At 33.9% G+C, this 13,805-nt stretch overlaps 1 protein-coding gene across 5 annotated transcripts in view; it reads right to left on the bottom strand.

Moving 5' to 3' along the window:
* PRKCI (protein kinase C iota) overlaps positions 1-13,805 on the bottom strand; it is an 81,213-nt gene that overhangs the window by 23,491 nt on the left and 43,917 nt on the right. For 4 of the 5 annotated variants that reach the window (XM_082458977.1, XM_082458980.1, XM_082458976.1 and 1 more), the window contains exons 5-8: positions 12,619-12,704; positions 11,217-11,357; positions 8,548-8,602; positions 7,440-7,498 (exon numbers count right to left, since the gene is read on the bottom strand). In XM_082458977.1, the coding sequence (XP_082315103.1) occupies positions 7,440-7,498; positions 8,548-8,602; positions 11,217-11,357; positions 12,619-12,704 (341 nt within the window). The remainder of the gene's footprint in view (positions 1-7,439; positions 7,499-8,547; positions 8,603-11,216; positions 11,358-12,618; positions 12,705-13,805) is intronic. The other variant, XM_082458979.1, reaches the window with a different exon arrangement.

Genomic DNA, 13,805 nt, shown 5'->3' with positions numbered 1-13,805 from the left:
TCCCCTCGAGTATAGGCTGGACCTAATGATTTGCTTCTGATGAAAAAAATATGGCAAAAATGAAGGGATGGCACTTCTGAGACTAGGTTACAAAAGACTGTGAGGTCTGTTTTGCTGGCATTCAATCTCTGGATCTTATTGCTTGCTTGCTCTGATGAAGCAAACTACCTTGCTGTGAGCTGCCCTATGGAGAGGCCACATGGCAAGGAACTGAATCCTGCCAACAATGAGGTGAGTAAGTATGGAAGCAGTTTCTTCCTCAGTTGAGCCTTGAGACGACAGCAGTCTTTGCCAGTACACTGATTGCAGCCTCTAAGGGACTCTGAGACAAGAACCTGGATTCCTGACCCACAGAAATTATGACATAATAAATTTTGTTGTTTTAAGCCACTAAGTTTTAAGGTAATTTGTTACACAGCAATTACTTAACATAAGGACTTTAGGCAAGGAAGCATTACTACAAATAGAGAGGGGTATTTCTTTATGAAAAAGCATTAATCCAATGTAAGATATTATGATTCTAAATCTACATGTACTCAATAACATAGCCTCAAAATATGTAAAGCAAAAACTAACAAAACTAAAAGGGACAGGTAAATTCTAAATGAAACCTGTTTGTAGGGAAAGAACATGCAGTCAGTGAGGTAACAGAAGACTGAATAACACTGTTACTACTCTTGACTTAATTGATCTGTATAGAATACTGCACCCAACAACTACAGACTATATTATATTCAAAAATACATATGGAACATTCACCAATGCCTGTGTGCTTGGTCTTCAAGCAAGTTTCAAAAAAGTTCAAAAGACTGAAATCACACAGAATAGAATACATTCTCTGACCTGCAGCAGAATTAATCTATTCAATACAATAAAAAAAAAATTCCCACATATTTGAAAATTAATTAGTATATCAATACTTTAAAATAATACATGGATCAAAGAAGAAATCATAATACAGATTAAGATATATTTAAAAGTGAATGACACAGATGGCCAGTAGGCAAATGAAAAGATGCTCAACATCACTAATTATTAGAGAAATGCAATTCAAAACCACAATGAAATACCACCTCACACCAGTCAGAATGGCCATCATTAAAAAGTCTACAAACAACAAATGCTGGAGAGGGTGTGGAGAAAATGGAACTGTCCTACACTGTTGGTGGGAATGTAAGTTGGTACAGCCACTAGGAAAACTGTATGGAAGTTCCTCAGAAAACTAAAAATAGAATTACCATATAATCCAGCAGTCCCACTCCTAGGAATATACCAAACCTACAATTCAAAAAGACAAAACTGGACAAAACTATAATTCAAAAAGATACATGCACCACTATGTTCATAGCAGCACTGTTCACAATAGCCAAAACATGGAAACAACCTAAATGTCCATCAACAGGTGAATGAATAAAGAAGATGTGGTACATATATACCATAGAATACTACCCAGCCATAAAAAAAAAAGAGAATGAAATAATGCCATTTGCAGCAACATGGATGCAACTAGAGATTATCATACTAAGTAAGTCAGAAAGCGAAAGACAAATTCCATATGATATCACTTATATGTGGAATCTAAAATATGGCATAAATGAACCTATCTACAAAACAGAAACAGACTCATAGACATAGAGAACCGATTTGTGTTTGCTGGGGGTGGGAGGGGGGGTGAGGGAGGGATGGACTGGGAATTTGGGATTAGCAGATGCAAACTATTACATTTAGAATGGATAAACAACAAGGCCCTAATGTATAGCACAGGGAACTATATTCAATATCCTGTGATAAACCATAATGGAAAAAAAATATTAAAAAAAGAATGTATTAAAAACAGTGAATGATGGCTTCCCTGGTGGCGCAGTGGTTGAGAATCTGCCTGCCAATGCAGGGGACGCGGGTTCGAGCCCTGGTCTGGGAAGATCCCACATGCCACGGAGCGGCTAGGCCTGTGAGCCACAATTACTGAGCCTGTGTGTCTGGAGCCTGTGCTCCGCAACAAGAGAGGCCGCGATAATGAGAGGCCCGTGCACCGCGATGAAGAGTGGCCCCCGCTTGCCACAACTAGAGAAAGCCCTTGCACAGAAACGAAGACGCAACACAGCCATAAATAAGTAAATAAACAAACAAAAAAAAAAACAGTGAATGACAAAAAAGCATAAGGAAATAATGAGAAGAGAAATCAATGCAATAGAATAGGATATAAGCATTCAACAAAGAAGAGTCAAAAGTTAGTTCTTCAAAAAGACTAATAAATTGACATCTCCTTGGCAAAACTGATGAAGAAAAAGGGAACGCACAGTAACTTTTTATCAGGAGTAAAAAAGGATATCATTTCATACTCTCAGCAATTAACAACTTTGTGTCAATAAATTTGAAAATTTAGGTTAGACAAATTCCAAGGAATAACACAAGAGGAAACAGAGAAGTTAAATTGCCCTAGATCTATTCAGAAATAGAACCTAGAATGAAATCCTTCCCATGAAACAAACAAACAAAAAAAACAAACCAAAAAAGCCCTCCAGGCCCAGAGTGCTTTTCTGGTGAATTCTTCCAAAAATGTAAGAAAGAAATAATGTCAATCTTATAAGAATTCTCCTTGGGAATAGGAAAAATTCCAAAATCATTTTATGAGCCCAGTATTATTTTGATACCAAAACTTCACAATCCAATACAAAAAGGGAAAATTACAGGTCAATGATTCTTGTTAATAATTTTTTCAAAAATCTAAAATAAATATTGGCGAATCAGATCTACCAATATACAAAGAGAATTATACATCATGACCCAGGGAGTTTATTCCAGAAATGAAAAACAGGCTTGACATTTGAAATTTACTGAAATTGGGCTTCCCTGGTGGCGCAGTGGTTAAGAATCCACCTGCCAATGCAGGAGATACAGGTTCGAGCCCTGGTCGGGGAAGATCCCACATGCCGCGGAGCAACTAAGGCCGTGCACCACAACTACTGAAGCCCGTGCACCTAGAGCCCATGCTCCGTAATAAGAGAAGCCACTGCAATGAGAAGCTCGCGCACAGCAACGAAGAGTAGCCCCCGCCTGCCGCAACCAGAGAAAGCCCGCGCGCAGCAACAAAGACCCAACACGGCCAAAATAAATAAATTAATTAATTAATTTAAAAAAAAAAAAAGAAAGAAATTTACTGAAATTTACACATGATCAACTCCACAAATGCCATAAAATGTTGTTGATAAAATTCAACATCTTTTCAAGATGAAAACAAAAATCTTAGCAAACTAGGAATAGAGACAAACTCCCTCATTCTGATACGGGTATCTACAGAATAAAAACCTATAGCAAGCATCAAACTTAATGATAAGATATTGGAAGATTTCCCTCTGAGATGCAGAACAAGACAATAATATCTGATTGTCACTTCTTTTCAACATCATTTTGGCCATTTATAGAGGTCCTTGCTAACTCAATAAGGTAAGAAAACTGAATAAAATCTATAAGATTGGAAAAGGAAGAAATGAAACGGTTATTCAAGATAAGATGATCATATATGTAGAAAATCTAAGAGTATCTTTAGATAGCTATTAGAATTAATAAGTGAATTTAGCAAGGTCTCAGGATACAAGGCAATTTAGGGAAAAAACCTTGTTTCCATATAACAATATTAAACAGACAATTAAATTTTAAAAGAATACCATTTACCTCCAATACCTCTAGTGCAAGAACTTTGAAAACTATAAAACACTGACAGAAATGAAAGAAGACCTAAGTCAATGGAAGAACAAGTCATGTTCATGGACCGAGAACTTAATATTGTAGATATCACTTTTCCTGAAATTGATCAACAGGTTTGGTTTATTTCCTTGATTCTATGGAAACTAGTGAGCTAATTCTAAAATTTACATGGAAATTCAAAAAGCTAATAAGAGTAGCCAAGATAATTCCCAGAACAAAGTAGAACTTTACTAGATATAAAAGACTTATTATAAACCTATAATAATAATGACAGCATGATATCAGCATAAGAATAAATAAATGATGGAAAATAAAAAAGAATCCAGAAATAGACCATGTAATGGGCATATAATTGATGAAAAGATACCTCTGCAGAATAATGGAGGAAAGTATAGTCTTTTCAATGTCTTCAATAATCTTGGAAAAGACAGAGATTTCTTAAACAGGCCCCAAAATCTCTACCCAAAAAAGAACAGACACATGTAGACAGCCCTCAGAATGGGAGAAAATATTTGCAAATGAAGCAACTGACAAAGGATTAATCTCCAAAATATACAAGCAGCTCATGCAGCTCAATATCAAAAAAACAAACAACCCAATCCAAAAATGGGCAGAAGACTTAAACAGACATTTCTCCAAAGAAGATATACAGATTGCCAACAAACACATGAAAGGATGCTCAACATCACTAATCATTAGAGAAACGCAAATAAAAACTACAATGAGGTATCACCTCACACCAGTCAGAATGGCCATCATCAAAAAATCTACAAACAATAAATGTTGGAGAGGGTGTGGAGAAAGGGAACCCTCTTGCACTGCTGGTGGGAATGTAAACTGATACAGCCACTATGGAGAACAGTGTGGAGGTTCCTTAAAAAACTAAAAATAGAACTACCATATGACCCAGCAATCCCACTACTGGGCATATACCTAGAGAAAACTATAATTCAAAAAGAGTCATGTACCACAATGTTCATTGCAGCTCTATTTACAATAGCCAGGACATGGAAGCAACCTAAGTGTCCATCATCGGACGAATGGATAAAGAAGATGTGGCACATATATACAATGGAATATTACTCAGCCATAAAAAGAAATGAAATTGAGTTATTTGTAGTGAGGTGGATGGACCTAGAGTCTGTCATACAGAGTAAAGTAAGTCAGAAAGAGAAAAACAAATACCATATGCTAACACATATATATGGAATCTAAAGAAAAATGGTTCTGATGAACCTAGGGGCAGGACAGGAATAAAGACGCAGACGTAGAGAATGGACTTGAGGACATGGGGAGGGGGAAGGGTAAGCTGGGACGAAGTGAGAGAGTGGCATTGACATATAGACACTACCAAATGTAAAACAGATAGCTAGTGGGAAGCAGCTGCATAGCACAGGGAGATCAGTCCGGTGCTTTGTGACCACCTAGAGGGGTGGGATAGAGAGGGTGGGAGGGAGGCTCAAGAGGGAGGGGATATGGGGACATATGTATGCATATAGCTGAATCACTTTGTTACACAGCAGAAACTAACACAAAATTGTAAAGCAATTTTACTCCAATAAAGATGTTAAAAAGAAAAAAATCAAGAACATCTGTTCATCAATGATACCATTAACAGAGTGAAAATGCAAGCTATTGAGTGGCAGAATCTATTTGCAATATATAACTGATAAAAGCTTAATGTTGAGAACATACCAAAAACTCCTACAAATCGTTACAACAAAGGCAGACCACTCACTTTTTTTAAAGAGATATAAACAGACACTTAACTAAAAATTATATCCAAATGTTCAATAAATACATGAAAAGGTATGCAGCAGGGAAATGCACATAAAAACTACAACATTCAACAGGTTGGCTAAAATTTAAAAGACACACTATACAATGTGTTGATAAGGATGTGGAGCAAATCAAACTCTCACACATTGTTGGTGAAAGTATAAATTGCTACAAGTACTTTGGGAAACTGCTTGGCATTATTTACTAATGTACACAAGACTCAGGAATTCCACTCCTAGTTATGTACCTAACAGAAATGCTTAAATATGTGCACCAAACTACATTTACAAGAATGTTCATAGCAGCATATCATAATAATCCCAATCCAGGGGGGGAAGTCAACAGAATAGATAAATTGAAACAACAGTGAAAATAAATGATATACTGCTATATAAAACATGGCTGAACCTCACAAACACAATACTGAACAAAAGAAGCCAGACACAAAAGATACTGTGTGACTCCATTTATAAAAAGCTTGGGGAAAAGAGCAGAACTGATCTGTGGTGTTAAGACTGTGGTTACTTGAAGGGAGGAGGGAATGTCAGTGACTGGGAGAAGGCACAAGGTGGGCCCCTGGGATGTGTAGTAGGTCCTACTTATTCATCTGGGTGGTCATTATGTAGTGTCCACTCTGTGAAAATTGACCCAGATATATACTCATGATTTGTGCACTTTGCTGTATATTATTCTTCAATTTTTAAATGTATTAAAAGTCTTGAAAATAAAACCAAATGAGTCTTTGGTAAACAACCAAACCAATAAATAATATTTAAGGCAACGAGAAATTCCAAAAAAGAACAAAGAGCTATAAAATAACATCAAGGATCAAACAAAAGGAAACTTTACCAACTCATGGTGCCAGAAGAACAGAGAATTTGTTCCTTATTATTAAGAATTTCCTCCTTTGGATGACTCATTGTCAACCAATGAACAAAATATGAAAGATGTGGTTACACTTGCAGGACAGATTATGAATGTTAATAACCTTGGCAGCATAAAAGTAAGTATGTAGCTAAAAGAGGAAAGCTGGAAGAAAGAGAAAGGATGGGTAAAGGAGAGTCAAGGTATTGACTAAATCGATGGAATAAGAAACTGAGATAGGAGATTAAATAGGTAACCAACAGATGTGCTTCAAAACAGTACAGGAGTGAGGGAAGCTGGTAGACAAAACATGTACGGACAATTGTTTTAACTGGGTAATGGACACAGGAGCTTGGAATAGTATTCTGTTTACTTTTATTGATGTTTGAAATTTTCCGTAATAAAAAGGTTACCCAGAGTAAAATATAATACACCTATCAAACATTGGAAAGAGAAGAGAAAAGGCCGGGGGAGGGGGGGTAGTATACTAGTTTAAACCTTTCATGGTTAGAAATATATAAAGTTGAAAAATTGAAAAAGAGAGGTATAAACATTGTGGACACAACTAGAAATGATTAAAAGGGGTTGCCTCTCAGAAGTCAAAGTGAGAGTGGAAGGTGTGAGGCATGAGAAATCTTTTTTACTATAAGCTTTTTTCAAAAAATTGGTTATCGTTTTAATTAAACTGTTTTAAAAGCTGATAAAATGTTTAATAGTCAGAAAAAAGATGGGCAGTTAAGATGCTTAATCATTTATATTTTAAATAAACAATTAGCCCATAAAATGGAAGGATCTATATTTTAAACAATACTACCAAGTATTCTAAATGCCATTCTTAAATACATTATAATTTTTAGATTATGCTATCTTAAAATGAATATAAGTTATCCCACCAGATTATTTCTTAATTTAAATGATTTTAGCAATTTAATTATTGAATTAACTCAGAATAAAACTCTAGAATCACTAAAATTCATCCCTACAAAATTATGATCTAAAATTGAAGCAAGTCAATTTGTCATATTTTTAAACTGTCACATTAAAAAGTTGATGACATAATGTACCACAAGACTAATTAATTATCTTACCTCCTTTTCTTCACCAACTTGGTCCAAACTCTCATGACTTGAAGGATTATATGGAATTACTAAAAAACCAATCCCAAACATTAAAAAAAAAAGAGAAAAACATAGTATACATTAACTGAGTTACACTTAAAATTTTCTCTTGATTTGATTTTTCTTAGTTTTTATTTCTGAATAAGTGTTCATCATTTAAAATTGAGTATCTGTCCTACTAATAACAAATTATACATAAATACCAGTTAAATTCTAATCTTTAATGAGGGTAAAGAGAGGAGGAACCAATCAATAGCCAAGTACTGATTTTAACAAATACTTTTGTTATTTAAAAAAATATTTCTCTTCTTTACAAATTAATCAATTCCTTCCAAAAGGGTGACTCTATAAACCCTACTTAATTATATTAGTATGATTGAGGCATAGAGATAGAGTGTCTCTAGTTTGGACTCAGTTGGACTCCAGGCTTCTATTCCTTAAAGCTACTTGGGTCAAAAAAAAAAAGGTCTACATTTCATACAACCAGCTTCTTCCATGAACAAGATACTACATTCTGTCCTTCCAGAAAAACTCCCTTGTTTTCTTTTTCTTGATTCATCCCAGATCAGGCTGCTCTGTCCCATTTAATTGCTCTCCAAATTTCCCAGAGACATATTTAAGGTTTTGTATCTACTAGACATTTGGTTTTTTTTTAGACATTTGAACTCACACAATCTTTTTTGAATTGTCTATACAGCATCTCTGTATCTTTATCATTTCTTCATCTCATAATAGAGTTTTTAATAAAAACAAGTCACTTGAATATAGTCAATACGGTCCACAAAATCAGTATATATTTTCATTATTGAAAAAAAGTAGGTTTGCTGAATATAAACGGGTCTCAAAAGAAATTTATCTGAATTAAAGAAAATAGCCATTTGTTGTAGTTTACATAGTTGTCTTTTTAAAATGCCAAACATATGTTAAATACTGCAACTGATGTTAACAAAATATGGTTACCTAGCTTTTATTTGGGAAGAATATAAATGTCTTTAAATTTACGTATAAGATTCACATAAAGAAGTCTTTAAATGACACTTTGTTAATGAGCAATGGTTTGTGCCAGTGTCATTCTTACCTGTCTGTGCATGGTCTGAGTGCATGGATGACTGGTCCATGGGCATCATTGGTTCCTACAAATCATTTCCAAAGATACAGTAACTTAGTGCAATCTTTTTAAATCCCAATACCTCTATAAATCCAGAAACAACATCGTTTCGATGAGACACAGCATATTAAAATTTAAATTTGAAAGAATATAACTTAATAAGTGAGAATTACATTACTATATATAATTTATTTTAAATTTTATTATATGTGAAACCATACAACATTCCTACGAATGACATAATGTTATCACATTTTACAGATCACAGAAAAAACACAAAACTAATTTCAGACTATCAATTAGAAATCAAATTAAACTCCTATATACTCTGATTTATTTTTCCTCTATACCACCTATTCTTCCTTTGAGCTCCACATACTCACTTTAAGTCTTTGGCAAAAGGAGTCTTAGTATAGAGTTACTTAGCTGATGTCCAGAAATAGACTTCAAGATGTCTATAAACTTCTTGAAATTATATGTAAAATTTTATGGGTTTCCCATTTTTCTGAAGATTCTCAAAGGGGTCAGTGACCCAAAAAAGGAAAAGAAATACCTCCAAGAAACTAACTGCCAATAACCTCAGGAATAATGCTAATTCAAACCAAAATCTTACTTATTCATTAATTTTGGATCAAAGTTTAATGAATACCAGCAAGAAAGAGTAAACCTGAGAAGCAGCATTAGTTATAGAGTTATACTTTTAAGGCTGCCTTAAAAATAAGCTCATGGGTTTTTCAAGGTGTTTAGCACCATCCTAAAATATCAATATAATCACTAACACTGCCCTCTTTCCTTCTACATTTATGAACTCACACAAGTCATTCCATTGCCTAAGAATACTCAAGAATATCAACAGTAACCTGGATAAATTATGTTCACAATTTTTTGCCTTTTGCTGTTCCTTAAAATTGGCTTTTTACCTCCCTAACTATAAACCCATTTGTAAACTTACATGAACTGGCTAAATAATTCTACTACCAACAAGCCACCAGTAATAACCTACTTCCACAATGTCCAAAGAAGTTACTACGAATAAACATGGTATAATCATTCTAAAAGATAACTTAGAAAGACGAACCCAGATCTTTTTAAAAACACATATCCTTTAAACCAGTAATTCTACTTCTGAATCCTTAAGGAAATAAAAAGATTTATTTACCAGGAAATTCATTATAATTTTCCTCATAGGAAAATTTAGAAAACAACTAAAATGTTCAATCATGGGGAACAGATTAAATAAATTATGGTATAGACATATAAAATACTTTGCTAAAAATGATGACGATATAGATATAGAAAGATAACCAAAATCTATTGTTCAGTGAGAAAAATGGGTTAGAAAATAGTACACATACGACCTCACTTTTGTTAAAAAGTATGTAAAAGAACGAGACATAACCAAACATTGTATGCCTTCTGATGGATAAACACACCACCTTCTATGAAATAGTCTCAAAACAACCCACAAAAAAACAAAAACCAGAATCTAATCAAATCTCTACATTCAACTGTAATATACAGAAAATAAAAAGGACAGGGGAACATTTTAAACATAACCATGGAGAAGCAAAGAGAAAAATTCTGAATCACTTTAAATGACAACACAGTTTCTTCTATAATTAAACTGTAAGGGAAAAAAGAGAGAGAGATGAAGAATCAGTAAACTTAAAAATATCTAAGACATATCAATCAACTGTAAATATGATCAATCAATTGCAAATATGAACTTCATTTAGATCCTGATTCATCACAATGAAAATTATGAAAACAAAATTACAACATTTATGTGACAACTGAAATTTTGAACATTGCCTGGATGGATATTTGATATAAGGAATTTATTTTTTAGCTAGTTTTAAAAAAACATTCCTTATCTTTTAGAGGTACATACTGAAATACGTCTGGAACTTGTTTCAAAACAATATAGGATGAGGGCAGGTTAAATGGGTGGGGTATAGATGAAACGAGACTGGTCGTGAGGTGATAACTGTTGGAGCTGGATGACTGGTATACGGAAGTTCATTATACTTTATAGAAAAATTTTAAATGTTTATGCATATAAATTTGCATACTTCTGGAAGAATATACACTAAATGACAATTAGCTTTAGATGGTAGATTTCATGGGGGTTTTTGTTTAATTTTTCTTTATTCATTTTTATTCTCTATTTTTTCTATAATGAACTTGTTTTAATTTCATATTTAAAATAGAAAGTGAAAAATAAAAATTTTAAATGCAAAAACTCACCAGTAATCTCACACTTTACATAGCAAACATGACTGACTCTTCTCACCTGATCTCTGCCTAGTATAGATGCTAGAATAATGGGAGCTATAAACTAAAGAGTTTAGCTTAAAGAAGAGAAAAATATCTTTTAAATGGTTCTCCTTACATTTTCCTAATTTAGACCAAATCATTTTGTAGCAGGTCAAACAAAGAAGTTAACCATGTCCTACAAACAAATTTGTAATAACAATTCCAAAATTCACATGTTAACTGGACTCCTAAAGTATTCCTACCCACATTCTGTAACAACACTGTTGAGCTGTGATTCCTTAACACCCCCCTATTTTAGCCTTCTGTTCTAGCAGTGTTATCAAAAATGCTCTATAAAAAAAAATTAGACAACAGTGTCTTACCGGTGGCAAAGAATGCCGCCCACATTCAATTGTTACAAGTTTGTGGCACTTCTTATGAACCAGGAGTTTGCAGTTGATGCACTTATATCCCTGACGTCCAAGCCCCCATATTCGGTCAGTGCAGATGGCACAATGAGCACGCTGGAGAAAGTAATTCAACAGTATTTTATTAACAAAAAAAAGGTCATAATCATTTCCCAACAGTTTGCTCATGAAATAGTGAAAGTAAGTGGCTTTCTTCTCGAACTCAATTCCCTTCACCATACATAACTTTTCCAAAGCTATGATGGTCATGGGAAAATAAACAGAAAGCAGAGCTTGTTTTAAAGAGACTGAAATTTGCAACCATGTTGTTTCCTAAGTCCACGAATTTTCAGTCTTCACCTAATTAAGTTCAGAGTAAGGACAATAGGAAAAGTGAATTAAACTTGAAAAACACGTGGCAGAAAAAGCTGTGCAAGGACTCCCAAGCAAACATAAACCTATCAGTCTGTTCAGAGGTCAAACCTAAGCCCTGCTCTTTTTTTTTTAATTAATTTTTATTGGAGTATAGTTGCTTTACAATGTTGTGTTAGTTTCTACTGTACAGCAAAATGAATCAGCTATGCATATACACATATCCTCTCTTTTTCGGATTTCCTTCCCATTTAGGTCACCACTGCTCTCTGAAAGAGCAACACCTAAAGTGACTTCTCACTTCAAAGTTTTTTAAATATCAGTGCTACTGGGAACAGGAATTTGGAAACCTCGGGCGGTGGCTTCTATTACATTAATGAATTGAGAACACAGCACGAGTTTTAGAATGGAAATGGATAACTGTAGTTATCAAGAGTAGTTAAAAACATGGACTTCTGGAGACAGACTGATCTCAAACCTTGGCTCTGCCACTTACTAGCCGTGATCTTGGGCAAGTTATCTAACCATCCTGCACCTCAGTTTCTTCATCTATAAAATGGAAATATATAGTACCTCTCTCACAAGGTTGTGGCAGGGATTAAATGAGTCACTATACAGCAAGCATTCAGCAAAGTGCCTGGTACATACTAAAAGCTAGATAAATGTCTGCAATTATCATTTTCTAAAACAGGGAAAACTAAAAAAAATTTACAACAGTAAATGGTTTGCAAAATAAACCTTGCTTATTTTCTGGCTGTCTTGAATTATATTAAAAAACATCCAACTTTCTTACAGCTAGGGTAACCATATAACTAATCATCCAAGCTGGAACATTTTTATGAGTCAAAGGAGATGATATTAAAAATTACCTGAAGATAACAGATGTACTATCCCAGGCAAACTGGGAATTTTAGGTCACCCTACTTACTCCTTTAGAAAGGAATAACAGTAGAGAGGAAAAACCCAGATTTCTCAAATTATCAATATTCAGCAAACTAAGGTTTACCCTGTTGAAACGTTTGGCTTGAAAAGTGTGGCCATTTGCACAATAAAGCTTTCTCCAGCGGCGAGCACCTCGGCGATAGATGGATTCTGAAGAGAGATTAAAAGTTTAAAAAAAAAAAGAAGAAAAAAAAAGAGCAAGTGTGAATATAAAGTCATTTTATAATTGTCTGTGATTTTTTTCATGATATTCATTTCAGGAAAAAAATACATATTGATAAAAATCTGAAAGTGAAAAAATAAAACAGTCATCAAGAGACTAGGCTTTTCTGTTTTTTAATTGACCCCTAACTTTTAATTTTGAAAAAATTTTAAGCTCACAGAAAAGTTGAAAGAATAGAACAATAAACATCTCCATCCTTCACCTACATTTATCCATTACTATAATTTTGCCACATTTGCTTTCTTCTCTATTTACACATACACTTTTTTTTCTGAATCATTTACAAATAAATTGCAGACATCATAACACTTCACCCTTAAATACCTAAGTAACCATTGCCTGAGATTAAGGACACTTCCCCTAATTCTATTTAACCACAATACCATTATTGTGTCTTAGAAAATTAACATTAATTAAATATCACCTAATATACACTTCATCTGCTAATTTCCCTATTTGCTTGAAAAGTGTCTTTCATAGTTTTCTTTTTCTCTCCAGGATCCAATCAAGATTCAGGCACTAAATTTCATTACTATACATTTTTTGTCTCTTTAATGTATGCTAAAACATTCACTCTATCTTATTTGTTGTTGTTTGCTTTTCATGATGTTGAAAGAGTCTAGGAAGATGTCTTATATCATGACCAACATTCTGGATTTGTCTGTTTCCTCATTAGACTCAAATCTATTATGGATTTGTAACACACTTCCCAGATAAAAAAAAGGATTCCCAGATAAAAAGTATTAAATAATTTGGCAAAAATAATACACAGGTGATGTATATTTCTTACTGCATCTCATCAAGAAATATACAAATGTGAGATTGTTGACTCCCACTACGTGTTCAATCACTCTCTTAAAGGCAGTGATGGCTAGTTTTCTTCTTTGTAAAGGTACATTTTTGTAAATACCGTATAAGGGACATTTTGTAACCACAAGAATATTCTCTTTGCAACAACCTTTTATGCAATGGTTTTTATATTTTTTTATATCTTTAACTATTCTAAATACACTCCCTAAACAAAGAGG

The sequence above is a fragment of the Balaenoptera physalus genome (genome assembly GCF_965194825.1).
Source record: "Balaenoptera physalus genome assembly, chromosome: 4".
Classification (NCBI taxonomy): domain Eukaryota; kingdom Metazoa; phylum Chordata; class Mammalia; order Artiodactyla; family Balaenopteridae; genus Balaenoptera; species Balaenoptera physalus.
This window is presented reverse-complemented; position numbering and strand designations above follow the sequence as displayed.